Genomic DNA, 13,169 nt, shown 5'->3' on the forward strand with positions numbered 1-13,169 from the left:
AAACCAACTCCCTGTCTTACTAAGCCAGTATGTAAACCTTTCCCCATAGCTGTTCAAGGAGTTACTTTCTATGTAGGATATTCCACTGTGTATAATAAATTTTTCTCTGGTTTATCTGTTGTCAGTTAACTTACAGGTCTCCTTCCACTTCCAACAATCGGACATAAGTTGGTAGAGGAGTTTTTCCTCCCAACAGGGTTCACGGTAAGTTCATTAAAAAAAAAAAAAATCGTTAAAACCAATAAATAGGAAGACATAATGTCAGAATAAAGGACAGTACTTTAAATGGATGCATGTAGTTTTATATGTATCACTTGTCCTTATTTTACTCATTTTGATGCCCACCTGTGATAAAGACAACAAGAGTCTTTGGATCAGCCTTTGGGAACCATTTCCTTAGTTAATTTGGTTCCCCAGGAGTGGTTTCTCTTTCTTCAAGTTCACTACTTCAGTGTGTTACCTTTTACTAATTAAGTTAGTAGAGAAGGAGACTAGTCAAGAGGGTGCTCTCTGAACTCTTAAATAGAGGCAACCTTCTCTTTAGGGCCATTGATGATTTGTACTCCTCTGTGGTTCCAGTTTCTTTGTTTCCTAAGCAGGCTCTTTCTATGATAATACAGGTTTTACTGCTGATCACTACAGTAGGAGAAATAAACCGAATCTACAGACATAGATAAGACAAAGACTTAGTAGCTAGTCTTTGTGTTTCTGGTGCCCAGAAAGAGACAAAGAGTTGCTCAAAGTCACAGAGCTTCAAATGACCCTTAGAAATCATCCTGTCTACTTGAGAACACAAAAATAACATATGGGGTGTTAGACAATCTCTTAGTTTTTGAAATTCTGCAAGTTTTGTATTATTCTTTATTTATCTCACTTTCCAGAAGAGGAAACTGAGGCTCATAGGTTAAGTAACTACCCAAAGGTAAGGTGGAGATGGAATCTGAACTCAGGCTTTTTTGACATCAGAGCTCATGATCTTTCCCCTATACTTCATGCCAACAAAGCTAAAGAAATTTTACAAAGTCCTTAAAGATATCCAACCATGATTTAAAGAAATCTTGACTCTGGTTTTCTAATTTCATTTCAGAAGTTTAATTTCTTGAAACTTCCCAATTTCTCTGTTTCTGCACTATCCTTCCCCTACCTATTCAGAGTTTTCAGGAAAAGGGTGGGGCATGTCAGTGAAGGCTCTCTAAAGGAAGTGACATCTCAGTGAAATCAGAAGGATTAATAGGAATTACTTAGTAGGGGGAGGTGGCATGGACAACAATGAATGTGCAAAGGTACATTTCTAGAATTGAAACAATTTCAGTACGTAATTTTTTTTTTTTAATTTATTTTTGGCTGCTTTGGGTCTTTGTTGCTATGTGCGGGCTTTCTTTAGTTGCAGCGAGTGTGGGCTACTCTTCGTTGTGGTGTGCGGGCTTCTCATTGTGGTGGCTTCTCTTTGGTGCAGAGCACAGGCTCTAGGTGCGTGGGCTTCAGTAGTTGTGGCTTGCGGGCTCTAGAGTGCCGGCTCAGTAGTTGTGGTGCGTGGGCTTAGTTGCTCCGTGGCATGTGAGATCTTCCCGGACCAGGGATTGAACCCGTGTCCCCTGCAATGGCAGGCGGATTCTCAACCACTGTTCTACCAGGGAAGCCCAGTACCTAGTTTTTAAAAAAATGTATTTATTTATTTATTTTGGCCACACCCGGTCTTAGTTGCGGCACGCAGAATCTTTAGTTGTGGCACGTGGACTTCTTAGTTGGGCATGCATGCAGGATCTAGTTCCCCAACCAGGGATCAAACCCAGGCCCCCTGCGTTGGGAGTGCGGAGGCTTACCCACTGGACCACCAGGCAAGTTCCAGTACATAATGTTATAATGAGAATACTGAGGGTTTAAACTAGAGATGTAACCAGGAGCCAGATCATGAAGGACAATCTAAAACCATCCTAAGATGTTTGGATTTTATTCTGAGGAAAATGGGGATCCATGGAAGTGTTTTAAACTGGGGAGAAACGTGGTCAGATTTGTGTTTTAGGTAGAATACTCATTTTAGGTGGGTAAGAGACTGGAAGGGATGAGTCTGGTAATGGGTCAACTAGGAGCATGAACTAAATCCTCAGAAACTGTTAAACTGAAGTGGAAAACTGGAGAATAAGTAGCAGATGGGCATAGAGGAGATTAGGGGAAGAAGAGGTGGAGGCAAAGTTTGTCACAAAAGTTTGCCCTTCTCTGAATAGCTGCAACCTTGCCTCTGATTTTGGAGACGAACTTCCTTTTACAACTATAATTCATTTTTTCCAGGTAGCCATTTCATGTATTTTTTTTCAGCAAATATTATTGACCACCTTTTATAAGTTAGGCACTGTTTTAGGCCTGGGGATAACAAAGTCCTTGCCCTTATGTGGCTTATATTTTTTTCCTAGTGAGAGGGAGCAGAAGATAAACAGAAACAAAATAAATATACAGCATGACAACGTTAAATATAAAAGCAGAACAAAAGGGACAAGAAGTATGGGGAGGGTGTGGTGATGGTGGTGAGGATTGCTGTTTAATGTAAGTCCTGAGCAAAAACTTGGTAACATTTGAGCAAAAACTTGAGGGAAGTAAGAGAGACATCCATGAGGGTAACAAGGAGTCCAATAGTGCTGGAGTAGAATAAACAAAGGAGAGAGTGGCAGAAGATGAGGTGAGAGAAGGGCGTGGAAAGAACAGATTATGTAGAACCTCGTAGAGCACCATCCTTATGAATTTTTAAATTCTGCCTGAGATGGGAAGCTATTGGAGATAGCTTTTGAGTAGAAGGGTGACATGATTGTTTAAAGTGATCACTCTAGCTGCTATGTTGAGAATAGATTTTAATGAAACAAGGCTGGAAGCTGGGAAACCAGATAAGAGGATATTGTAAGAATTCAAGTGGGTTATGACAGGGGCTTGGACCAGGGTAGCAGTAGAAGAGATAAGACATAGAGAGTCTCTGGATATATTTTGAAGACACAGTCAATAGGATTTCCTAAGAGATAGGATATGGGATATAAGAATGAAAGAGGAGTTAAAAATTATTTCCAATGTTTTTGTCACGAGCAACTGAAAGCAAAGAGTTGCCATATACTGAAAAAGGAAAGACTGGCAGGAAAAGCAGGTCAGGGGGAGGACAACAGGAGTTTACTTTTCGACACATTAAGGCTATTTTGATAACCAGATGAATATGTTGAATAGACAGCTGGATGTATCAGTCTGAAGTTCAAAAGCAAGGTACAGGATAGACACATAAAATAGGGATATATCAGCATATAGATTTCTTTTAGTTATGAAACTAGATGAAATTACCACAAGTAAGAGAGAATGGATAGAGAAGAGGTATGTAAGTACTGAGTCTTGGGGGTACACAAAGATTTAGAACTCTGGGTGATGAGAAATCAAGAGGATGAGAAGGAGCAGACAATGAGGTAGGAAGAGAAGAGAAAGAAGGAGGAAGGCAAGGAGGAGGAGGCGGCGGAGAAGATGCATCCTGGAAGCCAAATGAAGGAAGTATTTTAGGGAAGAAGAAATGATCACTTGGGTCAAATGCTGCCGAACAAATAAGATGAGAGAGGAGTGACAACTGAATTTAGCAACTTTGAAGTTGACAAGAACGGTTAGTAGAGTGGCAGAGGTAAAAAAATGGTAAGAGAAAATTGGAGACAGCAAGTGCAGACCACATTTTGGATAAGTTTTTCTCTAAAGGATGGAAGAGATGTGAGGGCAATACCTGACTAGGGAAATTAGGTCAAAAGAAGTGGGTTTTTTTGTTTTTTTTTTTAATTATGGGAAAAATATCAGCTGGTGGGAATGATCCAAGAAGGAGGGGGAAAAAATGATAATTCAGGAGAAAGGATGTTGCTGGATGATGTCTTTGACTAAGCAAGGGAAGATGAGATCTATTGCACAAGTCCAGAGTTGGCCTTAGATAAGGGTGTAAATAGTTCATAGTAATAGGAGGGAATGCAAAGACAGAGAGCCTATACTGGTAGGTGGGTAGATGTGATGGGGGGGAGCTTGGAATGTTCTTTTTGATTCTTTTCTTTTTTCAGTGAAAGAGGAAACTAACAGTATGGTTCGGGGAAGAGGTGTTGGAGAGTTGAGGATAGAAGTTAGGAAATAGTCCATTTAATGTACTCTAATATAAAATAAAAATTAAATTTAAAAAAGTATACCTGAAACTAACACAACATTGTAAATCAACTATAGTCCAATCTAAAATAAAAATTAAATTAAAAAAAGAATATTGATTGGATTTGGATTTAGAAAACTCAATTTTGACTCCCAGGTTTTCCACTCATCAGGTAGGTAAAATTTAACTTGTCTGTTCAATCCCTCGGGTAGTTCAGTTTCTCTATGGGTAAAATGGAGATACCTAAGGCCTGGGATTTCTATTTGTATGAGGATTAAATAAAAGAATAAATGTGAAAGGAAAGCATTTTGCAGTTATTTGAACTTGAAAAATAACTTTAACATTTGAATCCACTTATCAAGGACTTGTTCCATTACTCATTTTCATGTGTTTTACATAATCTTTTTTTTTTTTCTATTTTTTTTTTTGCCGTGCAGCTGAGGGATCTCAGTTCCCCTACCAGGGATTGAACCTGGACCATGGCAGTGAAAGCATGGAATCCTAACCACTGGACCACCAGGGAACTCCCTACATACATTATCTTATTTAATCCTTATATTAACCCTGTGAGATAAGGCATTCTCACCCCATTTTACTGATGGGGAAGTTGAGCTTCAGAGAAATTAAAAACCTTGTCCAAGGTTCACAAGTGAGTAGGTGGCTGAGCAGGCATTCCAAAGCAGGATTCAAATCCAAGCCTCCTACTCTTAATAACTATCCTTTTCCAGGACATATTTTCTCTTAAATTAGCTAAAGTGTACTAATTTACTACTCTCTCTCAGGGTTTCTTTCTTGGAGCAGGTTAGAAGGGTCTTCTCCATACTTTTCAGGTCACAAGAAAGCTGAGCAGTTCAGTTTGTGTACTTACTAGATCAGAAGTGGTTTTGATATTTGATTCATCCAATGTCAGTATTAGTTGAAACAGAGGTCTGATATAAGAGAGGTGCTGTTGCCAGACGTGTAGGAGAAAGGACTTTAAAAAATATATTTCAAAATGTAGGGGCTTCCCTGGTGGTGCAGTGGTTAAGAATCCGCCTGCACTGCCAATGCAGGGGACACAGGTTCGATCCCTGGACTGGGAGGATACCTCGTGCTGCAGAGCAACTAAGCCTGTGCGCCACAACTACTGAGACTGTGCTGTAGAGCCTGTGAGCCACAACTACTGAGCCCGTGTGCCACTACTGAAGCCTGCACGCCCTAGAGCCCGTGCTCTGCAACAAAAGAAGCCACCGCAATGCGTAGCCCCCGCTTGCCGCAACTAGAGAAAGCCTGTGCCCAGCAACGAGGACCCAACACAGCCATAAGTAATTTTTTAAAAATGTATACAGTCAGCCCTCCTTATCCACGGGCTCTCCATCCCTGGATTCAACAGCTATGGAAGATGTTCAGAAAAAAAATTCCATAAAATTTCAAAAAGCAAAAGTTGAATTTGCCAGTACCAGCAGCTATTTACACAGCATTTACATTGTATTAGTATAAGCACTCTAGAGGTGATTTGAAGTATAGGGGACGAGGTGCCTAGGTTATATGCAAATGTTACACCATTTTATATAAGGTACTTCAGTTTCAGAGGATTTGCATATGGTGGATCCTGAAACCAATGTCCCTGGGGACACGGAGGGCCCACCACATTCTATTTCCCAACTCCACGGAGCTGGTCGGTGGCCATGCCTTTGACCGGCGACAAGAATGTGGTACCTAGCCCTATGGTGTCGGTTGGAGGGAGACGGTCTCAGAAGGATGTGTAGGAGTTGGGCGAGTGGTTCGGCAGGCCTAAGGTTGGTCTCTGGGGCGTCAAAAAGGCGGAAGGAGGGCGATTGGGCCCTCAAGGCGTGGAGGGGTGGTCGGCCCGGTGTGGGTGGAGAAGGCTGTCCTGGGGGCGGGGTCTGCGGCGGACGACTGCGCGTCGCCACGCCGAGCGTTTCAAAAGCCCAAACCTTCCGCAAGGGCGCCAAGTGCCTGCCCGCCGAGCGGGCGCTGTTCAGCTGCTTTCCGGTGCCGGTCCAGACCACCTCTCGCGGGATACAGGCCCTGCTCGACGGCCGCTCTCTTCTTGACGCCTCTCCGGCGGGGTTCGCCATGGTTCACTTCTTGCACCCAGGCCTTTCGCCCCGGACTATCGTCCTTCCGGACGCTCAGAAGGACGACCTGGGCTGCGGCGTGACGCAGGTGAGCACCGGGGAGGGGGAGGGGGGAACGCGAGCCTAGGCGGGTCGCCAGGCCCCTGGCGAGCACGGCGAGTCGTCGGGGACTGTGCTGAGGCACTTGTTGGCTCTTTTGACCGACGCGGGGGTAAAGTCTGAAGAGGCTGAGCCCCTGCCAGGCTTCTATCTTTTATGGGAAGTGCATGCCGGAGAGGAGTTTTCCGCCCAGGGCGTCCCAGCCTTGGAGCCGAGCGAGCAGACCCTGCGCAGCTGAGAGGAGGGGCGGCGGGATGAGTCCCGCCTCCCGCGTGACCCTGGGCGAGTCTCCTGCTCAGGTCTCTGATGCTCACCTGTGCCTGCGAGGGTGGCAGCTATTTTGCAGGGTGGTGTAAATGTAGACGTAAGTGCTGGGCATGGCTTTAGGCTTGGCCCGTAGTAGACGGTGGCGCTTTTTGTCATGATGCACCCAAATGCCTCAAACCTCGACCGTTCCCCCACGTGTGTTGGGATTCTGTTGCTTCCCAGAGGCTGTGACCTGTCGGTCCCGGGATCATTAACAGGAAAGACCTTCTGAGCCCAGCGGGGGGCACTGGAACCCGGAAGACTGAAATTCCTTAAATTACACGTGTTTGTTTCCCTCTCTTTTCCCTCGGAATGCCTGTTAGACTAAACTGAGTAAAATGCAAACCAAAAGAGTTTGTATTTGGCGCCTACTGTGTGTCAGGTATTGCATTTCTAGAGTAATCTCGGATTTTTTTGTAGGCATTTTACTGGTGTATAGGGAGATTGAGAACCCTTCCTTGACTTTCTAATGATCTGGAGCCTGACATCAGTTGTTCTGATGTCAGACTCCATGTTCTACAACATCCCAAGGGCTACCGCTCTTAGAACTCAAAATCTAATGAACGCTCAACCCACAATTAGTATGGGCGGGGGGGGAAGGAAATATCCTGATTGAGGTTGTACTTTACTTGCTGACGCCTTGTTGGCTTTTGTGTCCTTCAAAGATCTAGCCTGTATTCCTGTAGACCCTTTTGGACTCACTTTTAAAAGCTGCCTAAATAATTTGTAAATTTGTTTGTAGCTAATGGAAAAGCTGCCTTTTTAATGTATGTACTAGCACAGCGTGTCAAGCACATTTTTTGTTGGCGCTGACTGGAATTGAAAAACAAGGTTTTCTTTAGAAAAGTGATCAAACTAATCCATTTTCTGTCTGGTTCCATACTGTACTATGTACACTCGTTTTTTTGGTTAAGATTTTATTTTTAATTTTAAAAGCTGTACAATGCATGAATACTTTTCCTTTAGATATATTTCTCTATGCTGTTTTTAATTTTATTTAGCAGTGTTTTGTAGTTTTTGGTGTAAAGGTTTTTAAAGTATTTTGTTAAATTTATCCCTGTTTTTGATAGTACTGTAAATACTTTTTAAAAGTTTATAATTTGGGGGGTATATTGATCTTGTATCCTACAACTTTGCTAAAGCCACCTATTTTCTCCAGTTTTTTTAAGATTTCTTAAGATTTTCTTTACAATCTGTCATCTGCAAATAAAGACAGCTTTACTTATTCTCTTTCAATCTGTGCTTTTTATTTTCTTTTTTTTAAAATGCATTTTCTAGGACCTTTTGTAGAATGTAGAAGTGGTGAGAATAGACATCTTTGTATTGTTCTAGATCTTTCACCTCCAAGTATGATACTGGCTATATGTTTTTCTGTTAGATGCCCTTTGTCAAATTAAGGAATTTTTCTTCTATTCCTAGTTTGCTGAGTTGTTTTGTTTTTGTTTTTGTTTTTGCGGTACGCGGGCCTCTCACTGTTGTGGCCTCTCCCATTGCAGAGCACAGGCTCCGGACGCGCAGGCCCAGCGGCCATGGCTCACGGGCCCAGCCGCTCCGCGGCACGTGGGATCCTCCCGGACCGGGGCACGAACCCGTGTCCCCTGCATCGGCAGGCGGACTCTCAACCACTGCACCACCAGGGAAGCCCTATTGCTAATATTTTTGAAATATTGTTTATGTCCATGTTTATGAGGCAAATTGCTCTTTAGGAATATTTTATCTGGGAATTCCCTGGTGGTCCAGTGGTTAGGACTCTGTGCTTTCACTGCTGCGGGCCCGGGTTTGATCCCTGGTCGAGGAACTAAGATCCCACAAGCCACGTGGCAAGGGCAAAAAAAAAAAAAAAAAAAAAAAAATTATCTGGTTTTAGTATCTAGATAATGTTGGCCTTAAAATATGAGTTGGGAAGTGTTCCCTATTCAGTTTTTTGAGTTTGTGAGATATTGATGTTATATATTCCTTAGATGTTTAACAGAATTCACCAGTGAAGCCATTGAGACTTTAATTTCTTTGGGGGACTTTTTTGTTTAATTTTTATTTTATATTGGACTGTAGTTGATTTACAATGTTGTGTTAGTTTCAGGTGTACAGCAAAGTGATTCAGTTATACATACATCTATTCTTTTTCAAATTCTTTTCCTCTTTAGGTTATTACAGAATGTATTGAGCAGAGTTTCCTGTGCTATACAGTAGGTGCTTGTTGGTTATCTACTTTAAATATAGTAGTGTGTTATGTCAATCCTAAACTCCCAATTTATCCCTCCCCCCCTGAGGGAAGGTTTTAAACTATATCTACTTCTTGGGGGAAATGCTCATAAATTTTGATATATTTCTTAGTTTTAATGCAGAAAATGTTGAAAGATGTAATAGAATTTTTAAGAGTATAAAGCGGTCCTAAGTTTGAGAGTCACAACTCCAGGTTTTAAAATATACATGTTTGACTTACCACAGTCTACTTTTAACTATATCGCTTCACCTTACAACAGTATTCTTTCATTTTCTCCCCTCTTTCCTGTACTTTGTACTTTTGAAATAATAGATTTTACTTCTCCATGTTAGAAATTGCACAATATATTGTTTTTACTTTTTCTTTGATCAATCAGTTATTTCTAAAAGGAATTAGGAAATAAGAAAAAAAGTCTGAAAATGTCTTTATTTTACCTTTATTTCTGAAAGATATTTTCATTACACTTAGTTTTTCTTTTTTTAAAGAATATTTATTTATTTATTTGGCTACTCTGGTTCTTAGTTGTGGCATGCGAGATCTTTAGTTGGGGCATTCGAACTCTTAGTTGTGGCACATGGGATTTAGTTCCCTGACCAGGGATCAAACCTGGGCCCCATGCATTGGGAGTGTGGAGTCTTAACCGCTGGCCCACCAGGGAAATCCCTGAAAATGTTATTTCATTGTCTTCTGGCTAGTATTACTTCTGATGAAAATTTAGTGGTCATACTTCTTTTTTTTTTTTTTTTAACTGTGTCCACATTACCTCTGGTTCCCCCCTCCCCCAGTCTTAAGGTTTTTCTCTTTATTGTTGGTTTGTAGACATTTATTATGTTGTGGTATCTTTTGTTTATTTCACTTTGGGTCCATTTTTGCTTCTGGGATCAGTGGGTTTATATTTTGTATCTAATGTCAATATTTTTTGACTTTTTAAAAAAGAAAGCTATTAAGTTTGTTGTTCTTTGTACTTGGTGAATTAACTGTGTAATTCAATAAATATTAAACTGTAAAATAATTTCATAGATTCCAAGTGTAGGATATTGTCCTCCTTGACCATTATTTCTTAAAATATTTTTTCTTCCCCAATAACTCCTCTCTTCTGGAGTTTCAATTATACATTTGTATTAAACTGCTTAAGATTGTCCCTTGGGGTTCTATGATTCTCCACTTTTTTCCCCCAGACTTTTTCTGTTTCAGTTTAGATAGTTTCTATTGCACTACCTTCAACTTCACTTATCTTTAATTTTGTAGTATCTAATCTGTTGATAATATCATCTAATGTGTTGTTTACATTAAATAATGTATTTTTTAACTCTGAAAGTTCCATTTGGGTCTTTTTCATATCTTGCACTTTTGTGTTGAGATTGCATATTATTCCCTCATTATATTCATATTCTCCTCTATATCCATGAATTATAATATCTATTTTAAAGTTCTTGTCTGCTAATTATATTATTTCTGGGTTCCTTCCTCCCTCCCTCCCTTCCTGGCATTGCGCAGCTTGTGGGATCTCAGTTACTTGACCAGGGATTGAACCCGCACCCTAGGCAGTGAAAGTGAAAGCATGGAGTCCTAACCACTGGACCTCCAGGGGATTCCCTGGGTCTGTTTCTGTTGACTAATTTTATTTTCTGTCCTGATTCTTACCATATTTTATTGTAAGCTAAACTTTATGGATACTATTGTATTTAGATTTTTGTTGTCTTCCTGAGTCAGGCCTATATGTGAGGTTTTTAAAACAGATTTTTTTTTAGGGGGGGACCATGCCTGGGGGCATGTGGGTCCTTAGTTCCCTGATCAGGGATTGTATTTGTGCTCCCAGCAGTGGAAGTACATGTTCCTAATCACTGGACCACCAGGGAATTCCCTGAGGTTTTAATTTTTTAATTTTTGTTCAATTATTTTTTTTAAAGATTTATTATTTATTTATTTTTGTCTGCGTTGGGTCTTAGTTGCGGCACACACCATCTTTTTTTTGCGGTACGCGGGCCTCTCACTGTTGTGGCCTCTCCCGTTGCGGAGCACCGGCTCCGGACGTGCAGGCTCAGCAGCCATGGCTCATGGGCCCAGCCGCTCCGTGGCATGTGGGATCTTCCCGGACTGGGGCACGAACCCGTGTTCCTTGCATCGGCAGGCGGACTCTCAACCACTGTGCCACCAGGGAAGCCCATACGATCTTCATTGAGTCATGCGGGATCTTTCATTGTGGTGCACGGGCTTCTCTCTAGTTGTGGCATGCAGGTTTTCTCTCTCTAGTTGTGGCACGAAGGCTCCAGGGCACGTGGGCTCTGTAGTTTGGGGCACACAGGCTTTCTTGTTGAGACGCTCGAGTTAAGTAGTTGTGGCATGCGGGCTTAGTTGCCCCTCGGCAGGTGGGATCCTAGTTCCCTGACCAGAGATCGAACCCTGGTCCCCTGCATTGGAAGGCGGATTCTTTTTTTTTTTTTTTTTTTTTTTTTTTTTTTGGCCTCTCACTGTTGTGTCCTCTTCTGTTGCGGAGCACAGGCTCCGGATGTGCAGGCTTAGTGGCCATGGCTCACAGGCCTAGCCGCTCCGTGGCATGTGGGATCCTCCCAGACCGGGGCACAAACCCGTGTCCCCTGCATCGGCAGGCGGACTCTCAACCACTGTGCCACCAGGGAAGCCCGGAAGGCAGATTCTTTACCACTAGATCGCCAGGGAAGTCCCCACTGAGGTTTTTAAAGTGCTATTGTGGGGAATTCCCTGGCAGCCCAGTGGTTAAGACTCTGCGCTCCCAAGCGCAGGGGGCATGGGTTTGATCCGTGGTCGGGGAACTAAGATCTCGCATGCCACGTGGTGTGGCCAAAAATCAAAACAAAACAAAAATGCTATTGTAAAGTTTTTAAATTTAATTTTCCAGTTAATTGTCGGTTGTATATAAAATGCAGCTTTTTGTTTGTTTTTTTTACCTTGTACCCATTAAAGCATGTTCATTAGGAGAGTTATATAGTACTGTTTATATTTTAGAAATGATGAGTCTAAACTCTGGGTAGAGATGGATTGGAAAAGGATTAAGAGTGAAAGTAGAGAAACTAATTTGCAGTTTTTTAGTATTCTAGGAAAAGATATGGTAGTGACTTGGATTAGAAATTAGTAGTGGAGCTAGAAAGAATGGGATGAACTAGAAATTTATTTGGGAGGTTTAACAGTCATACTTACAGCAGGAAATAGATGACACACTCAGAATAGGCATAATTTAATGAGAGTTTAATTAAGGGACTACTTCCAAAGATAAGGGAGAGGTATGGAAAACCACAATAATATACTACTCAATGTCCAGTAACAGTAGCTGTTGCCACTCCTAGGCCCAAAGGATCTCTCAGAAGGAATATCTTAGTTCATCTGGGCCGGTATAACTAAAATACTGTAGACTGGGTGACTTATAAACAACATAAATTTATTGCTCACTGTTCTGGAAGCTAGGAAGTCCAAGATCAAGGTGCTGGGGGATTTGGTGTCTGGTGAGAGCCCAATTTCTGGTTCATATACATCTTTCTACTGTGTTCTCACATGGCAGAAAGGACAAGGGAACTCTCTGGGGTCTCTCTTATAGGGGCACTAATTCCATTCAGTGAGGGCTTCACCCTCGTGACCTAATGACTTCCTGAGGTTCCTCCCTCCAAACATCATCAAATTAGAGGTTAGATTTCAACATAAGAATTTTGGGGGGACTTTCCTGGTGGTACAGTGGTTAAGACTCCACGCTCCTAATGCAGGAGGCCTGGGTTCAATTCCTGGTGAGAGAACTAGATCCCGCATGCTGCAGCTAAGAGCCTGCATGCCACAAGTGAAGGTCCCACTGGCCTCAACTGAAGATCTCACATGCGGAACTAAAGATCCCGCATGCTGTAATGAAGATCTTGCAGGTGGCAATGGAGATCCCGCATGCCACAAGTAAGACCTGGTGCGGCCAAATAAATAAATAAATATTAAAAAAAAAAAAAAAAGAACTTCGGAAGAATGCAAACATTTAGTCAGTAGCAGGAGAGAGGACTGATTTTAGAGGAGTGATGAGGGAGACATAGCCAGCCCTGGGTACTTTAAAAGAGAAAGAGGTGGGGAAATTATCTGTAGTGATTCCATACAAGTCACCTCAGAGTAGAGGTAGAGAAGATTAAGGAGTGGGTCTGGGTGTGAGGTAGGTAGCAAAATGGAAGATGTCTGGCACAAGTAGAACCAACAGGATTTGCAAATTTATTGGATGTCTGTCTTGTGTGGGATGTTGATTAAGGGTAAGGAAATGTCAGTAAAGATTAAGCAGCTGAATAGATGTGATGCTGTTTACTGAGTAGGGAAAAACCGG

At 42.0% G+C, this 13,169-nt stretch overlaps 1 protein-coding gene across 1 annotated transcript in view; it reads left to right on the forward strand.

Annotated features, from left to right (window-relative positions):
* Positions 1-6,217: 6,217 nt before the first annotated feature.
* Positions 6,218-13,169, forward strand: part of ZYG11A (zyg-11 family member A, cell cycle regulator) — a 62,652-nt gene continuing 55,700 nt past the window's right edge. Inside the window, 1 exon segment of the mRNA XM_007455050.1 lies at positions 6,218-6,307. Within this exon segment, the coding sequence (XP_007455112.1) occupies positions 6,218-6,307 (90 nt within the window).

This window comes from Lipotes vexillifer, unplaced genomic scaffold (genome assembly GCF_000442215.2).
Source record: "Lipotes vexillifer unplaced genomic scaffold, Lipotes_vexillifer_v1.1 scaffold844, whole genome shotgun sequence".
In the NCBI taxonomy this organism is placed as follows: Eukaryota; Metazoa; Chordata; class Mammalia; order Artiodactyla; family Lipotidae; genus Lipotes; species Lipotes vexillifer.